At 38.0% G+C, this 19,064-nt stretch overlaps 2 protein-coding genes and 1 pseudogene across 2 annotated transcripts; 2 read left to right on the top strand and 1 right to left on the bottom strand.

The window, feature by feature from the left end:
- Nucleotides 1-515: 515 nt before the first annotated feature.
- On the bottom strand, nt 516-3,884 carry LOC149217501 (disease resistance protein Roq1-like). The gene is made up of 5 exons (XM_089390237.1): nt 3,346-3,884; nt 2,091-3,228; nt 1,646-1,972; nt 1,491-1,555; nt 516-660 (listed from the first exon to the last, which is right to left on the bottom strand). The coding sequence occupies exons 1-5, from the start codon at nt 3,882-3,884 to the stop codon at nt 516-518; spliced, it is 2,214 nt and encodes a 737-aa protein (XP_089246363.1).
- Nucleotides 3,885-9,255: 5,371 nt separating this feature from the next.
- LOC149217500 (uncharacterized) lies at nt 9,256-10,139 on the top strand. The gene is made up of 2 exons (XM_089390236.1): nt 9,256-9,796; nt 9,957-10,139. The coding sequence occupies exons 1-2, from the start codon at nt 9,256-9,258 to the stop codon at nt 10,010-10,012; spliced, it is 597 nt and encodes a 198-aa protein (XP_089246362.1). The 3' UTR covers nt 10,013-10,139.
- A 399-nt stretch (nt 10,140-10,538) lies between these two features.
- Nucleotides 10,539-14,522, top strand: LOC149217499 (putative E3 ubiquitin-protein ligase BAH1-like 1; annotated as a pseudogene).
- The last annotated feature ends 4,542 nt before the right edge of the window (nt 14,523-19,064 follow it).

Here is a 19,064-nt window from a genome sequence, read left to right as displayed (position 1 = left end):
TGCTTTTTAAGTCGTGCCATACAGAAGTCTGAAATCTCCTCAAAGATATCAAAGTTTCGAAACCTTTCAGATCCTCTACTTTAATATTATTACACCCTCTTATGTCCAGCTCTTCAAGTTTTGCAAGACCACAAGATAGCGCTCTTATTTCACCCAATGCACGACAACACCTTAAATCTAGAGTTATTAGTGTTGTTGGCAATGCTCCAATCTCCACCAATTTCTTACAACCCTTTATCCTGAGAATTTGAAGGTTGGGACATATACCTCGAGAAAAGGATACCTCCGTTATTTCTGTGCAACACAACTCCAACTCCTTGAACTCAACCATGACTGTATCAATGGTAGAATCCAATTTACTCTCCATTTTTTTCATTCTCGGCGTAGTGAACAATGATTCTGTTTCTCCTTTAACCCTTTTGAATGGTAGTTGCCGGAGAGGACTTCTGGTGACCTTTAATAATTCAAGGCTCTTCATGTTCATGAGATCTGGTGGTAAGTATTATATGCCACATTCAGTTATTTTCAACCTTGTCAACTGACTCAACATGCAAACTGAATCTGGCAAACATTTCAATTGCGGGCATCCATGGAGCCACAATTCCTTCAATGCACTTAGGTTTCTGAACAAAGATGGCAACGCTCCCAACAAATGGCTTCCTAACATTAGAAGTTCCAAATTGCTCAGGCACACAATAGTACTAGGTAAATCTTTGATGTTTGTACGGAACAAATTTAACTTTTTCAAAGACTGTTGACTTCCAACCTGGGAAGGCAATAACTCCATTTGGAGGCAACCTGATAGATCTAATCATTCAAGAGTGGTGATATCTCCAAGTGTGGAAAGAGTCAAATTCAAACAATCACTCAAATGTAGATGTCTAAGTTGCAATAGATTTCCCTGAAAGCTTGGAAGCGTTTCCAGACTTTTACACCTAGAAAGATTGATGTATTGAAGATTTTTTAAATTTCCAAAGGAACTTGGAAGCATCTTCAAACTTCTGCACAATGTCAGATTCATGGTTTGGAGATTTCTCAGATTTTGAAGCGAATCTGGAAGCATCTTCAAACTTCCGCACTGTGTGAGATTGATATGTTGGAGAGTTGTTAGATTCCCAAAGGAATTTGGAATCATCTCCAAATTGCTGCACTTAGAAAAATTGGCGTGTTGGAGATTTACCAGATTCCCAAAGGAATTTGGGAGCATTTTCAAACTTCCACAGTCTGTCAGATTGATGTGTTGAAGATTTGTTAGATGACCAAAAGAATCTGGAAGCATTTCCAAACTGCTGCACTTGGACAGATGGACGTATTCGAGCTTTTTTAGATTCCCAAATAAAATTGGAAAAAGCTGCAATTTTTGGCACCCTATGAGGGTTAGATATCTCAAGGATCTCAGATAACATAATTCTTCTCGTAGCATTGCTAGATCTGCGTATGTCAACAATCGCTGACAATTCAGTACAATCCTTTCTAGGTGCTTCAGCGACCTTAATGACTTTGGAAACTCGGAAAGTGGAGCTTCAATATTTAATTCCCGCAAGTGGAGAGGTGCCTGCAATGTTAAGTACGTTTCGATTATATAAGAAATTCAAAAGATAAGAGGATTCTCGCTCTGCAAATTGCTGCATCTATATCTACGTACCTCAGATCGAGATTGCCACAATCTCTTCAATTCCCAACCGAACACTTCTAAAACTCTTAAATCGCGCAATGGAATCCAAGAAGGCAGTGATGAGTAGATCGACGCATTCCAACGGAGCCATATGAGTTTTGGTGACCGCACCGAAGTCAAGATGCTTTCAAAGTTGCCTTCAGCTTCAAGAAGTTGCAATTTCCTGATTCCGCAGACCTCTTGACTGGAACTTGTATTCAAGGGAAATTCTAATTCTGAATGGAGCACTTCCTCTTCATCCTCCCCAATAAAGGTGTACCAAGGAGCCATCACAAATCCGCGCACTTCTGTTATCACCTGTTTGTGCTTTGAGAACAATAAACTATTATTAACATAATGTGTGGCGGACTATTTTGAATAAAAAATACCGAAAGTTGTTTAGACATTCAACGGTTAGGATGGCTCAAACACTTACAGAGGATGATTGTTGCAACAACTCATGAAGATGGTGAAGATTCTTTATGGGTCGCAAAAGACGACGCGGTAATAATTCTGGACAATCCGCAATAGCTCTTCCCAAATCTATGAGGTGATCATGCATTCTTATTCTATTTTCATCATCCAACTCGACAAGACACTTGTTGAGCAGATTTTGAAACCCTACCAAACCCTTCCATCCTGAACCCCTCCATATTCTTACCCATGTATCCTTGTCTTTTCCTATCGAAAAACAGGCGATATCTAAAAATATTTGTTGCTCCTCATGATTGAGAGAGTCGTAACTAATTTTAAGACTCCTTTCTATCTCTGTAGGTAATGTTTGGTGAAGTCCATTCAGTTGCTCTTCCCAGTAAAGTTTGTCCTGTCCACAAACAAGCGCCCCAAAAACTTTCAATGATAGAGGCAAACCATGGCATGCTTTTAAAAACCCATGTACAAGATTTTCAAATCCTGGTAGTGGATATGGCTGGAAAAAGGCATGCAAGCAAAACAGCTCTTGGGAGTGTGCTATATTGAGGCCTGGTAATTGATAAATTGACGACTCTGCAATTCCTGCACTTCTAAGGATATGCTTGTCCCTAGACGTAACCAAAATCAAGCTCTTGGGATGAAGGACATGCTTAATTGGCAAGAAAGGATCCAGTTGATCCACATGACTTACATCATCTAATATTATGAGTGCCTCACAAGCTGAGAGATTCTTTTTAAGTATCTCCACACCTTCTTCCCACCTCTCAATTTTGATATCTCCATCCTTCAAGTCCTTAATGAGTTTGCTTTGTAAATTATTTAGAGACATTCTATTTGCATTTTCCCTCACATCAAATAGAAAGCAGGATCTATCATAATCTGACCTCTTACTATTGAAAAGTTCTTTGGCCAGCGTCGTCTTTCCAATTCCACCGATGCCCACAATCCCCACAACCTTGACTTCCACATGGTCGTCCTGATGCAGTCGCAGTGTCCCTTCAAGGTCTTGTAACTTTTCCGCCAAACCAGTTGGATATTTTGCCACATCCAATGGCATTGCAACATTTTTCAACACGCCTTGCACGACCTTCTCCAACAGCTCCTCTTCGTGCTCCTCCAAGAGTCTCTCTTCGCCCTCGTCCCTGAATATTAATTAAGACAGTAAAGTAAGTAATGACAAAAGCATACTTGAGATGTGATGCATGCTTCAATGCAACAGATTTAGAACTAATATGGATCGAGACAGTGGATATCCTTACCCATTACCCTCCTGCAGTTCAAAGCCGCTTATATTCGCGACATGATGAAGGGCGTTTCGCCAAGTCTGAATAGTCTGCAAGTCGTACCGCTGCTTCTCTTCGTGGATACGTAGGGCTTTAGCGTACGGTCCATCTTTATCTTTGCCCGTCCACCTGACCTCCGAGGGTTTCACTTTATAGAAGACCGGAAGAATAATAGCTTTGGACTCCACCATGAGGACCAGCTCATCCAGGCACCACCTGGATTCGGCATAGGTCGCAGATAAAATGGCTATATGGACAGAGGCTTCTCGAACAGCAGCTTCTATCTGAGATGTAATATTGTGTCCAGCCTGCAGTTCGGGCTTGTCGAGGAAGACTTGCAATCCGTGGGAAATGAGGCGACGGTACAGACTGGTGGCGAAGGTGCTTTTCACATCAGGCCCGCGATGGTTAATAAAAACGTGGTAATGGTGATAAGAAGTGGATGCAGAAAAAGGGGGCGTGAAGGAAGAAGCAGCGGCAGCGTTTTGACACTGGGTGGTTAGTTGATCTGCCATGGGAATTGGATTTGGAAATTGGTGGAGTCAGGATGACATAAACAAGAATGAACTAAGAATCAGAATGACACAAATACGCACAAGCAGCCAGAAGGTTTATTCGGTAAAATTACTCGCAGGCAGACAGCACTAACCAAAAAAATCCCCACAATAGAGAGTGCGCCTTGCTCGGTGATTTCCTCCATACTTATTTTTTGGACTTGTATGTGACATGTATTGAAGTCACTGCTTCCTACCCATAAAGATGGATAAATGGTGGACCTTGGAGTGACACCATGTTATGACGAAGAAGCTGCATCCCGTATCTATAGTCCAAGACTTGATCGATAATACACAAAGCCGATCCACCGTTCTAACTTAATCTTGGTAAAGGAAGTGAGTTGATAGGTAGAGTATACTTTGAAAAAATTCCACAAATTAGTTTCGAAAATAATGGAAATTTCGTGATAATCTGCTAGAAAATTTAGAAATTCCAACTTCGAATTTTTTTTAATAAGATTCCGGCTAGAAAACTGTTGTATAAACGAGTTTGTGATGTGATGTTCGTAGAAATTTTAAAAAAATAGAAAATATCCCAATCAATTAGAACCAAAAATCACTGCAAAGAATTGGATGGCTAAATTAAATCGAGAGTAAGCGGGCTCTTCACGGTTTCCACCAGATCTTGGAATCCAGGATGAGTAGATTATTCATTATTTTCACCTTTTTAAAATCTCCCCCCAACAGAGTTTGCATTTGCTGGGCGATTTCCATGCATTTGCTTAACAATTCCCATGCATTTGCTTACTTAAACCCAACTCTTCACCGTTCCAACCTAATCAAGAAAATGCGTCCACTAAAGTTTGCATTTGCTTAATGCAGATGAAAAGGTAGTGATTCACTATTTTGGTAGTTACTGTTTGTTTCTCTTTTTGACTTTGAAGGTGACATTTACTAACTTCAATGGATACACACTTATAAAGATTTTTTATTTTATTAAAGCAGTGTTTTATGGATTTTTTTATTTTAAGTCTAATAAATACTAAATTAGAAATAATCTAATATCTTATATATGCCGGTATTTACCAATTAAAAATAGATCATATTTTTAGATAGGTATAATTTTAATCTTGCGTTGGTAATCTAGGTGTGGAATTTTGGTTCAAATGTTTTTTTGTTTTTTAATGGCTATGCCATGTGGGCAGAGGTGGAGAGGGTTTTTTTTTTAAATTTGCTAGTAACAAAAGGGTTTGAACCAAATGGCTTTGAAATAAATAAGAATGTTAATTTTGGCCCAACATTTCAAATAATTAAAAAGGAAAAAGGAGGATGAAAAAAAAATAGCCCTTAAATCCCTCTATCAATAAGGGAAGAGGCAACAAATATTGGATCATGTTTTGTACAGAGATCCAAAGGCCTCAATCTTGGAAATCATCTCAGAGAAAGTTGGGGAAAAGATATAATACATGAAAGACTCCACATTAATCTGCAAATTTATAGATGTTTGGATTCATAAGTAATGATGTAATATTCATTTTTTTTATGGATGCTATGTGGCATTTTCTCATTGTGTTTGTCTATGGTATTAGAAAAATAATAAAATACATGCTTCTAGAAGATTGGAGAGAGAGTCCATCAAGTCTTTAAAAGGGGAGAGGAGCAAGGTATTTGGGTCGTCCTAGATTTGTTTCTCACACTGATGCTTTGTTGAGAACTTGGTGTGGCCAATTCCATCTTGATTTCGGGAGGAAAACCCTGTGGTGAAATCTCCTTGGTGGATCCATCTAGGGTTCATAATGGTGCTTGAGGAAAACCCTGTGGTGAAATCTCCTTCGTGGATCCATCTAGTGTTCATAAGGGTGCTTTAGTGTTTTAGTCTACCAATTTAATGAGCAACCATGCATGCCTTGCCAAGGGCTTCATTCTTAACTATATTGACTTGTAATGACATGTATTTTTTTCCTACTAATAGAATAAAGTGGTTGTCATTTCAACTTATTTTATGTTTAGTGTTTTTGGTAAAATTGATAATATTGAATTCATTTATGGATTTGAAGATGCATTTTAAACAACAAAGAATCATTATTTTACCAAATATTTTATTACAAGAAAATTCATAACTTAGAAGAGTGAGATTGGGAGTATTTAATATCACCAATATAGGGTATTTATGTTGCTAAAGGTGCCCAAAACAAAAGCATTAATTGTGGCCAATCTATAGTCAATAATAGTTAAAATTACAACCATAAGTTGATCATATTTCACTGTACTCAACCAGTAAACCATGGGAAAAACGGTAGAAGCATGGTCAATGATACTCATCATTGTCAACCATGGTCAATATAGCTTGCTAAATTTATCCATGAGCAACTATAGTCAACCTTTTTCACCCATGCTCAACCTAGTAAACCATGGTCAATCGCAATCAACCATAGGCGACATGGTGAAACATGCTCATTGCATAGTCAAATTATAATCTAGCACATACAACTTTAGTTTAAGGTAAACAACTATAAACAACCATAAACACCCCGTAGTCAATTATTTATTAACCATAATCCACTTTATGTTAGTCATTATTTTTTCTTTCGCATCTAACTTTATCATATTTAACAATAATAAATATGTTAGTCATTATTTTTTCTTTCGCATCTAACTTTATCATATTTAACAATAATAAATATATTAGTCATTATTTTTTCTTTGACATCTAGTACCATTAATTTTATTTTTAAAAGTGAAAAATGAAAAAAAAAATTAATGTTCCAGATAAATATAATTGTATCAATAATTTAAGTCATATCCATATAATTTTATCAATACTTTAAGTCATATCAGTAACAATCAACCTTTTAGGAACAATGCAATCATTTGGAGAGAATATTTTTTTTTTTTTTCTAGTTTCACCATGTATTCTTTTAGTAGGCCGAGGCCGCATTTGAGGTAAGTTTCGTGCCCGTTGAATTCGCTTCTTAAAATGTTTTTTTGCCAGCTTTTTTGGTAATTAAATCGGCCTTAGAGCACATCGTTCCTGTAACTGTGGATGTTCTTAGCAAGACATATAGAGATTACATTTAATTTGCTTTAAACGGAAAGAACAGTTCAGAGGTTCTGAGCGATTTTGAACCTTCAAAATAAAAACATGACTAAGTTGTTATTTTGTGGTCCTTTCTACGGATTTATCTTAGGAAAGGCACCGAAGGAGAGGTTGTGACATCTGTAGCATATTGTAGAAGCTCTACGGCTGTGCCATAGATTTAGCGAAAAATGTAGAGATCTGTCGTCTTTTTGAAGGGAAACAACATCGGTTCCCAGGTTCCCTTTCAGAAATTCTAAGGTCTCATATTTTACAAACATGCATTAAGTCTTAAGTTTTCTAACCTCATGGATACTTCAACTGAAACCTGACGCACGGTATGGATATTTTGAATTTTCATTTCATGATTTATAGCAAACTTGAACAACACAGAAGATGCAGGTTGCTACAGAATTACATCTCTGATTGAAACAGCTTGCCATGCTCTCTTAAAAATAAGTGATTTCAAGTAGCAGTACAGCGGAATCATATAACATGTTAAACATTAAAACACTGATTTCAAGCAGCAGAACAGCCTAGCCATATAACATGTTAAACATCAAAACACTAATTTAGAAGACATGGTTGATATTAAAAAAAAGTCATAATTAATTGGTAATTTAATTTTAAATTATTGTTATGATTAATTATAAAAATAATTATACTATGAATTAAATATGTGTATATTTTTAAAAACATGTAATACTCTTTGTAATTATTCAGATTCACCTTACATTACCATAGAAAATCTTAATTTGTAAATAGTTTATTACAAACATCATAACCCAATACTAGTGCTTATCAATATCACATGCTAATATGACATGTGTTCATATAACATTTTTTAGTTAATTAATTTGAAATAAATTAATTAAAACACCATAACTAACTTAAAAATAAATATGAATACTATTATAACTATTCTAATAAGTTAAATCTTACCATCTATCTTATATCTAATAATTAAATTAAAAAATTATTATTATTATTTTCTCGAAAATAAACATGCCTATAAAAATGGGATTAAAAAAAATATAAAAAAACAAAACAATTTGCCTTTGCCTTAGCCTTACCACGCCGTACCAAGGGAAGGCAATTACCACGGTTGTCCAAGAGCTGGTGACGTCCTAATGTGGTTGTAATAGATGCCAATAGGTTTATTGGTTTATTAGCATGTTTTGTTAGGCTTCTTGAGATATCTATCAACCATCGTTTGCAGAAGGTTATATTACGCGGAAAGAAAGTTAACCGCAGTTTTACCGGGAGTTGATTTTTTGTACGGCAGTCCAGGAATACCAAATACATTTTTAAATCATCATGATTCATAATGGAAGTAGCCAAATATGATATTACAAAATTTCCCTCCATCCTTTCAATCCCGACAAAACCGGAACAATTTGTTTTCAACAAAATAATCATCATCATAATACTCATATATATCAGGATCATAATCACCAAAATCATTTGTGCGCTCGGTCATCTGTTGGGGGCAGCGCTGAGATGCGTTTAAGGTACGAAATTTCCTCAAAAGTTTCGACACCTTTCACTTCCTCTACTTTCATATTTTTACACCCTCTCATGTCGAGTTTTGCAAGACCACACAACCCTCTTCTCTCAAGCTTCTGATCCTAAGCCAAAAGGCCGTCCAAAAGCTCTTTACATTAATAATGAGGGTATATTTATAACAAAAAGGGTGAATATTCATCTCTGATTCACTTCTTTCGTGACTGTTTGACATCAGTCCCGCGATGGTTAATGCGCCTCGCTTGGTGATTTACTGAACACACATATTTTTGGGACTCGTATGTGACATCACTGCTTACCTACTCATAAAGATTGATAAATGGTGGACCTTGGAGTGACACCATGTTATGACGAAGAAGTCGCATCACGTATATATAGTCCAAGTTTTTATGGATAATAGCCAGTCGATGCACCGTTGTAACTTGGATCGGAAGTGAGTGGGTTGTCAGCGGTGGCAACTTGTCTAATTAAAATGGGGAATCGTGGAAGTAGTTTAATAATTTTTCAGTTTTTAATCAAAAATAATTAGGCCGATAGGCCTTCCTTTGGAAGAGATGTTTCGTCGTTCCTTTCGCTCTTGTGTTGACACGTGGCATTGGATTCTGAATGGCTCTTTTGTTCCACATACTGACACGTGACATCGGATTCATGCCAGCAGTTTTTCAGTCTCGTGCAGGAGCGGGACAGTTCTGCGAGGGAGTGGTTCTGCGAGGGAATGGCGGGTCGTGTTAACTTCCTACAGTTATCTTCCACCTTATGCATTAACTGTTCTGCGGTTAGAGTAGGGTAGTAATGGCGCATTCTCCAAACCTCTCGCCAACAGAGCCTTTGCTGCCCTTTCTCATTCGCAATTCCACCAGGTACACAATGCAGGGCCGAATAAAGCACTCGTTCAGCACTCGTTCATCGAGCTGCAATCGCAATTCCACCAGGTACACAATGCAGGGCCGAATAAAGCACTCGTTCATCGAGCTGCAAACGCAGGACATATCGCTGGACAACGAGGCAGAGATCAAGAAGTCTGTCAATGGGGTTACCTCAAAGGCATTGCTTTCGGAAGACAGTGATGCTTTACCCCTATTGTCAACAGAAAAATCAGGGATAGCAGAAGTGGCGTCTGGATCTGGTATCCCTAGTGCAGTTTTCAATCTGGCGACGACTGCCCTATTGTCAACAGAAAAATCAGGGATAGCAGAAGTGGCGTCTGGATCTGGTATCCCTAGTGCAGTTTTCAATCTGGCGACGACTGTAATTGGTGCAGGAATTATGGCACTGCCTGCAACAATGAAAGTTTTGGGTCTGCCATTATGCTTTGCAGTGATAATCCTGATGGGTATTCTCTCTGAACACAGCATCCTCCTTATTTCTTTATATTTAACACGGAAGAAAATGTATCAGTTTCGTATGTTGTAAGACCACCTTCATTTCCCGTTAAATGACAGGGTTTTTATACAATTTCCGCTGATGGATCGTGTTTCACTCTTGTTTTAAAGGTTTTGACCATGAAGTTTGGGGAGAGATTTGCCGAGTATCTACACGGAGAGGATGAGCATTTTCTGGACAAATGTTCACACCTCGAATACAAACGGCTGAAGAAGGTACTGAAAAAGTGTCGTGATGGATACTTGCATGACGGCATGGGATCGGACTTTGAAGCAGGGCTTTACAGTTCACAAACGACGGAAAACAAAGACGTAATCTGCGGGGAAACAGCCAAAGGCATTTCCAACTCATGTGATTCATTCAGCACATGTTCATCGGAAACTTGTGCAGGTGTTTAAATCTAATTAATGCCGTCCATTTTTTGTTTATTATGGATACGGAATAGCATTTTGTGTTCTCGGATTCAAATATTTGAAGTTCATTTTCAGTACGGAGGAGGTTTGAAGTCAATATACATCTTTATCTTGTGGAAGGCATTGTGCAAACCTTCTGTAATTTCAGAAGATTACAAGCGTTTTGTCAAAATACTAATCAAAATGGTAATCTGGCGACGACTGTAATTGGTGCAGGAATTATGGCACTGCCTGCAACAATGAAAGTTTTGGGTCTGCCATTATGCTTTGCAGTGATAATCCTGATGGGTATTCTCTCTGAACACAGCATCCTCCTTATTTCTTTATATTTAACACGGAAGAAAATGTATCAGTTTCGTATGTTGTAAGACCACCTTCATTTCCCGTTAAATGACAGGGTTTTTATACAATTTCCGCTGATGGATCGTGTTTCACTCTTGTTTTAAAGGTTTTGACCATGAAGTTTGGGGAGAGATTTGCCGAGTATCTACACGGAGAGGATGAGCATTTTCTGGACAAATGTTCACACCTCGAATACAAACGGCTGAAGAAGGTACTGAAAAAGTGTCGTGATGGATACTTGCATGACGGCATGGGATCGGACTTTGAAGCAGGGCTTTACAGTTCACAAACGACGGAAAACGAAGACGTAATCTGCGGGGAAACAGCCAAAGGCATTTCCAACTCATGTGATTCATTCAGCACATGTTCATCGGAAACTTGTGCAGGTGTTTAAATCTAATTAATGCCGTCCATTTTTTGTTTATTATGGATACGGAATAGCATTTTGTGTTCTCGGATTCAAATATTTGAAGTTCATTTTCAGTACGGAGGAGGTTTGAAGTCAATATACATCTTTATCTTGTGGAAGGCATTGTGCAAACCTTCTGTAATTTCAGAAGATTACAAGCGTTTTGTCAAAATACTAATCAAAATGGCCAGCTGTTTCGGGCTGAACGTTTCTAACTTTTCTTTTTCGTATGTGTCCTCTTGCAGTCTGTGATAGAATTTTCTTCTACGAGCTGACAAAAGAAGAGTCTGCTATAGTGGGTTGCTTCAGTTCCCGTGCCAGACGTTTGTTGCATCTGCATCTTGCGTCTGGTTTTCAAAGGTACCTGTGGCGAGTTAAACACTTCTTTGCTGATGATCATGAAGCAATGATTCGAGAAGGCCGGCATTTAGTCAGCTATGTGGCGATGAATGCCATTGCGATCCGAAAGATTCTGAAAAAGTATGACAAAGTAAGTTCAGAAACGACGTCGTTTATGTTACAATTGTTTGTTTTCTTGGATTGGAAAAAATTGCTATGTTTCACCACACCCACATTCATAGTCAAGGTCCACTACTTTTTATAGCAGTATCAACCGCGCGGTCGCATTTAGCCCGTTGGGGCAGGTGGTCCCATGGAAGGCATAGGAGAACTCGGGAAATTGAGAGGAATAAAACCCAGACGCTCAGCGTCTAAAATACCATTTAACTGCTTTTTACCCCAGAACTTAGTTCAACCCGATTGCTGATTTTTAACCTTTAAAAACATTCGGCTATGAAATTTGTGGAGACACCTATCGTCTATTCGCTCCCACAAATTTCTAATTTCATTTCGAGTTCCTGATTGCCAAAATCTCACTCCTCTGTGCTTACTTTCAACCGTCAGAAGGGATCCTTCCAAGGAAAATATGACCTTGGAAGGGATCTCCTTTACATCTGAATGTATTACTCAACTATTTTCGGTTTGAGAATGTTAATAATGTGGTATTGTCATTTTTGAATGCAGGTTCATAGCTCAGTCAATGGCCGGAATTTCAAGACAAAGTTACAGGCTAAACATATAGAGTTATAGAAGTCACCTTGGTTAATTGAATTGATTGCGTTTCAGATCAACACAAGAGATTCGGAGCATGGACATATTAGTGATATTTTTCCTGAATGCTCATGCGACTTTACTGCCAGTGATCCTGTTCTTACATGCACATTGCCTGATTCTATGAAATTGGAGTTTAGCCTCACATGCCCTATCTGTTTGGTAAGTTCAAACTCTGTTGGCATTTTTAGTTGTTGTTCTTCTCCAGTAACAAGTACCTACAGTACCGAGGCTCTGATCTAGAGTTGGCTTTTCTTATCTGGTAGCTTCAAGCGAATGTAATGCAGTAAGCTAAGCCCCGTGCAAATATAATATATTTTTTTTTTCTTCTGTTACTGGATTAGCGTTAGGGACATACATGGTGTTTTGTGTAATTTCATATTCCATGCATTGAGGTGTCAGTTACCATGGTTTTATGTATCCATTCCATTAGAGATCTGCACAGTTATTGGGGAGAGATTGTGTCCTAGTGCAGCATGTTTAGAAGTCAGGTTTGCCACTATGAAGATATGAGACTATCGGCAAAAAACAAAAATACAAGGTAGGAATGTTTGATACTAAAGTCAATTTGATTGTATGGATTTCTCACCATGGCCTGTATGGAGTTCCCAAATTAATGTTAATGCCTTTGCCCAATAAAAGTTATGTTTGAGCCCTAAGACTCTTTAGCTCAAAACCTGTAAAACTCTAATTCTTAAATTGATTTATCGTTCTGCGGTTTGACCTATGGAGCATCTTGGGTTTTCCCTGCATGTGTAAAAATGTGGGTGTGCATACTGAGCATTGAGCAACCTAGCAACCATGTTTATCTGTTACATGCTAGAAAGGAGAGCTTCAACATAAAAAACAGTATTAGTTGACTTCGCTATTTAATGCGTAGAGACGTTTCTTCCCTTGTTAGTAAGTGTTCACGATGTTCCGAATTTTACTATCTTGCAGGATATAGTGTTTGATCCTGTTGCATTGGGGTGCGGACATATTTTCTGCAAAAATTGTGCGTGCACAGGGGCATCAATACCAACAATTGAAGGGGTCAAAGCGGCCAATCCACGCGCTAGGTGCCCAATATGCAGACAGGTATTGCTGGAGCTGTTTGCCTTTAGATTTTAAAAGAGTGCACTCCCGATGACTGCTGAGTTTGGTTTATCATTTTAAACAATACTTGATCCATCTCTTGGAAGTTGAGTTATGGACATACAAAACAGAGAAAAGCCATTGAATTCTGTAAGTGTGAATGCAGATGGGGGTTTATGCTGATTCTGTTCATTTGCCCGAGTTAGGCTTGTTGGTGAAGAAAAGGTGCGAATACTTGTCCTGTTCTAATGGTTGTTATTTGTTTTGACATTGGAACATTGTCCTGTTCTAATGGTTGTTATTTGTTTTGACATTGGAACATTGTATGACTTCAAATAATGAAATAGTTTACATATGACTCATATATCCTTTTGTGATGGTTTAAACCAGCAGATGCAGGGGCTATTGGAAGGAAAGATTGCATACAGAACGGGCAGAGAGAATAAAACAAGCAAAGGAACATTGGGATCTACAAACACGATTTGTATTAGGCTATTTATGACTTGTGCCACAGGTTTTTGCATGGTCTTCAAGGGATCGAAGCCCCTCTCTGAGAGCAACAGGAGGTTTGTCATCTTGACTATCACTGTTTTGGTTTTTCTTTACATGGGATCTACTTTGATTCCCAATATTTGGGTAGCTTTTCAGTTCACAGGAGCAACCACAGGTCTATCTTTAGGTTTCATATTTCCTGCTTTGATAGCCCTGAGGTCTCACCCCAACCAACGAGAGGAAAGCTTAGGATTAAGGAAGAAGATTCCCATGTTTTTAGGATTCTTCATAGTGTTCCTTGTCAGATGGTTATGACTTTTGCACTAAATATATACTGTTTTTTTTTTAAATCTTTTGGAGATTAAATAAATCATTTCTTTAGGCCCCTCTTATTTTAGGCCAGTAATTTCATGCTTCAAGAGTTGCAAACTTTATTAAACTAGGAAATTAGTAACAGAGGTCTCAGGTGAAAGAGGTAGTACAAAGAAACTAATGAAATTGATATTTCAGTTTCACAGACCTTCTCCACTAAATACTCGTAGAATTCGTTTATACAAACATTAGAGTCCAGTTCCTTGACTATATGAAATACTAGGCATGAAGTGAAACATGGCCTTGGTGGAGGACTTATTTTCCAGTTGATGACTGTCGTCAAACTGGGTTGTGCAAGATTATAAATAAGACACTATATCATGTCCATTCTGACAGGCATATCAAAACATTCTTTTACCCTTCTGATTACAGCAAAGAACCTTTAGATGTGATTCTTCAAATGTTTTGGATCAAATCATGTTGCTAGAACACACTCATTGAGTTCTCTATTGTTTCTGATTTCTGCCAGAGCTTTACTGGCATATCTGACTGAAAAGTTTGAACTTTATGAAATGAGTAGTGAGTTTTATTCTGAAATGAACTCTATTGTGTATTTGTTGAGTACTTGTTTTTTCCTTTATTAGCTACCAACATACTTCATTCACAGCAACAAAGGTCGCATGAACGAACTTCTCTTAATCGTATTTACAGTGTACTTATTCACAGTGCTCTACTGCAATAATTGTGTATGTTTATGCTCTTGCTGCTCCAATTTACATATCTTTTTTGGCTCCCTGAGCTTTCTTACAATTCTTCGTTCTTGGTTGCAGGAATTGACCTCGACAATGTCAATTAAAAAAAGACCTTCAAGGGTTTTGAAGGCAGCGAAGAGTGTTTTTAAATCTTATAATGGGACACGACTATTTTATCTTGGGTTCTTTTACTTTTCCTCCTGTGGCTCCTTAAATGCTCCTTTCCTCGTTGGTATCTTCGTGTATCTTCTTGCTGTAGTCGGTACGCCCATCTGTGTCTGGGCAGGAACAAGTTTGGATTTTCCTGATCCACTGCCCACTCTTCATCGTCTCTGTAAAGCCCGTTATCTATTGGGGGTTTGCCTGTGGGTAGACTCCTGAAGGGTATTCTGTTTCAAGGCTTTGCATAACAGTTTTAGGGAGGATTGATATCTGAGTATGTTGGGCAGGAACAAGTTTGGATTTGCTTGATCAATAGTAATAGAAGGCTTCCTGATGGAAAAACAGACAAGTATTCTGGACAGAGATGTAACTTACAGGTAAGTCTTTGTTTTATTGTATTTTGGGTGTGTTTTCTCTGCAATATATCAAGGGAGTTTCGTTTTTACTGTTCATTCTTTTCGGGGCAAAACTAGTGGCAAAGCTCAGGACTCAAATATAAGTCGTGTTAATCAAGAATTTTCGTTGATGCTTACAATTTCGCTTATAGCTGCGTCGGTAACCCAGTGAACTCTCCAAATCAGCTCATACTCGCCTTTTAGGGTGAACAATTTTAACTCATAAGTTTGCCTTTGCTTGTCCTGAAGATAAGGCAGATCCTACCCTTGAGTTATTGTGTTATTGTTCTACTGTTTGAATTGGGTCTTTCTAAAGGGCTTTCTTTCTTTTACTGTTTTTGGAGTTCGGAGATTTCAAGAAACAAGTCTCAAATTTCTGTGGACCTCTGTGAAAAGGGTGTTTCCAAGGTGCTTCTCTTTCCGTGTTAGTTTTGATAAAGGTTGAAATTAGTCAAGGGCCTTTGTAGTCCATATGAAGTCGGTGTCTTTAACGGTTTATGCGTTCAACGTGAATTAATCAGCTGCTTTTCAAATATTTAGGAATTAAGAAGGCAGCCTGCGTTTTAAATTGCAGTGGTTGGAGGAATATGTCCCAAGGGACTGTACATTACATAGTGGACTTCCTCTGGCTTGGCTGCCAGTTCCGAGGGGTAACTATTCTTCCCAACTTGCTTTGTGACTTGCACCTGGCGTTGAATCTCATCCCAGGGTAGACCATAGTGGGAATGGAACCTTGGTGGATGGCTGAATCCTCTGTCAACCTGATAAACATACCAAATCCCCATTAGCAGTCTGAAGCTGTTTTAAGTTTGTGGAATAGATCTTTCATGGGGTTACTCTTTTGTTAAATTATTTGTCTGTTATCTTTTTCTTCAGAAAACCATATTTCAATCTGAAGTCGCTCCACTCTGATTATGAAATGGGTGTTTCACTTGTCCACAACATGTTACTTTCTAAGATTATCTGGCAATTCGCTAGGATTAGTTATATCAGAGTGTTGTGCTATTGGATTGGTGGTTATTTCCAAAGGTCGGTACATCCTTATTTAATGGTTAATGTTCAGTGTATGAGAAGGATTGTGCTATTGGATTGGTGGTTGTTTCGAAAGGTCGGTACATCCTTATTTAATGGTTAATGTTCAGTGTATGAGAAGGATGGATGCCAATCTGAAGTTTTGTACAGCTCTGTGAAATCGTTACTTACAAAATTTATGCACATCTTGGGGAATTATACTGTCGGTGGCACTGTTCCTGACATGTGCAACACTGGCACTCATATCCCTTTTTGGGCTCCACTTAGCTGTCTAAAGGAATGATCCATACACCTGCAATGAGGATTCTTCATAGGACCCTGAGTTGCACTATTACTTTACATGCAGCATTAGCATCCATATCCTAAGTTTTTGTATATCCTTATTTAATGGTTAATGTTCAGTGTATGAGAAGGATGGATCCAATCTGAAGTTTTTGTACAGCTCTGCGAAATAGTTACTTACAAAATTTATGCACACCTTGGGGAATTATACTCTTGGTGGCACTGTTCCTGACATGTGCAACAAAATTTATGCACATCTTGGGGAATTATACTCTCGGTGGCACTGTTCCTGACATGTGCAACGCTGGCACTCATATCCCTTTTTGGGCACCACTTAGCTGTCTAAAGGAATGGTCCATACACCTGCAATGAGGATTCTTCATAGGACTCTGAGTTGCACTATTACTTTACATGCAGCATTAGCATCCATATCCTAAGTTTTTGTACATCCTTATTTAATGGTTAATTTTCAGTGTATGAAAAGGATGGATGCCAATCTGAAGTTTTTGTACAGCTCTGCGAAATCGTTACTTACAAAATTTATGCACATCTTGGGGAATTATACTCTCGGTGGCACTGTTCCTGACATGTGCAACGCTGGCACTCACATCCCTTTTTGGGCACCACTTAGCTGTCTAAAGGAATGATCCATACACCTGCAATGAGGATTCTTCACAGGACCCTGAGTTGCACTATTGCTTTACATGCAGCATTAGCATCCATACCCTAAATTGGGCACCATCTAGCTGTCCAAAGGAATGAGCCACACCCATGTTTTTAGGATTCTTCATAGTGTTCCTTATCAGATGGTTATGACTTTTGCACTAAATATATACTGTTTTTTTTCTTAAATCTTTTGGAGATTAAATAAATCATTTCTTTAGGCCCCTCTTATTTTAGGCCAGTAATTTCATGCTTCAAGAGTTGCAAACTTTATTAAACTAGGAAATTAGTAACAGAGGTCTCAGGTGAAAGAGGTAGTACAAAGAAACTAATGAAATTGATATTTCAGTTTCACAGACCTTCTCCACTAAATACTCCTAGAATTCGTTTATACAAACATTAGAGTCCAGTTCCTTGACTATATGAAATACTAGGCATGAAGTGAAACATGGCCTTGGTGGAGGACTTATTTTCCAGTTGATGATTGTCGTCAAACTGGGTTGTGCAAGATTATAAATAAGACACTATATCAAGTCCAATCTGACAGGCATATCAAAACATTCTTTTACCCTTCTGATTACAGCAAAGAACCTTTAGATGTGATTCTTCAAATGTTTTGGATCAAATCATGTTGCTAGAACACACTCATTCAGTTCTCTATTGTTTCTGATTTCTGCCAGAGCTTTACTGGCATATCTGACTGAAAAGTTTGAACTTTATGAAATGAGTAGTGAGTTTTATTCTGAAATGAACTCTATTGTGTATTTGTTGACTACTTGTTTTGAAGGATAAACCTGTAAAACGAGTACTTATGTGAAAAATAGAACAGAAGATCTTGACTGCATTTGTGACATATTTGCTGGAGTTCTTTAGTGTTGTCTCATAAATAAAGATCACACTGTAATGATTACCCACAACTTGCAAGAAGAGCCCTGGATTTTAGTTGTTGAAGATTATCGTTTGGGTGTGATGCTTAAATTCTATAAGTTGATCAGAAGAAATGCCAAAATCACAATGCAGATCTAATTTCAAAGAGTGTTTGGTAATAAATTTTCTGGTCTCCAGCTTCTGCATTAAGAATTGTTTGAGTTTACTGCTCCAGGATTATCTGTGTGTAGAATTTCCATACTTGATGTTTTGAATCACACTTGATTTCGTTTTCAGGAAGGAATAAATCATGGGAATGATAACAGAATGACAGTTAATTAGTATTGATAGTGAAGGAAATAGAAGCTTACTTGGGTCTTAAGTAAAGCTGCTCTAGAGGGTTGTATCAGTTGGTTGAAAGCTATGTTGCACTGGTTTTGGGGATGGAGGAACGACAGGGACGAGTCCCCGAAATGGCTAGAGTGCACCCCCAAATTTTCACGGGACGGCGGGTTGGGCACGACAATTATATATATAAAACATTTGTTGTTGTTTCAAGCTTGTAAGCATAACAAGCTATACTTTATAGTATTATCTCAAAAAATTTAAAAAAAGGATGAATGACGTTCCATTATTGGCCACTAGACATAAGCTTTAGCTAGAGGAAACTTAAATGTGACTACTTTAAATTTGTAATAAGGTCCATGAACAATCTATCAAATAGAATTGTCTTTACAACAGTTTTTTTCCTCAAATTTCTTGTTAATGATGACTATGTTAAACATAAAAGACATTCCCTTTTCAATAGGTTTTGCAAGCTTTTAGGTATCAAAGACACATTTATTTATTTTCCTGGTTTGCAAAATTATATATAGATATTTATTGATGACTCAAGTAATTAATTTTACTATTA

The sequence above is a fragment of the Pinus tabuliformis genome, chromosome 1_1, assembly GCF_031772625.1.
Source record: "Pinus tabuliformis cultivar Carrire ecotype Pingquan chromosome 1_1, CPIR1, whole genome shotgun sequence".
In the NCBI taxonomy this organism is placed as follows: Eukaryota; Viridiplantae; Streptophyta; class Pinopsida; order Pinales; family Pinaceae; genus Pinus; species Pinus tabuliformis.
The sequence above is the reverse complement of the archived record's forward strand: the minus strand, read 5'-3'. Positions and strand labels throughout refer to the sequence as shown.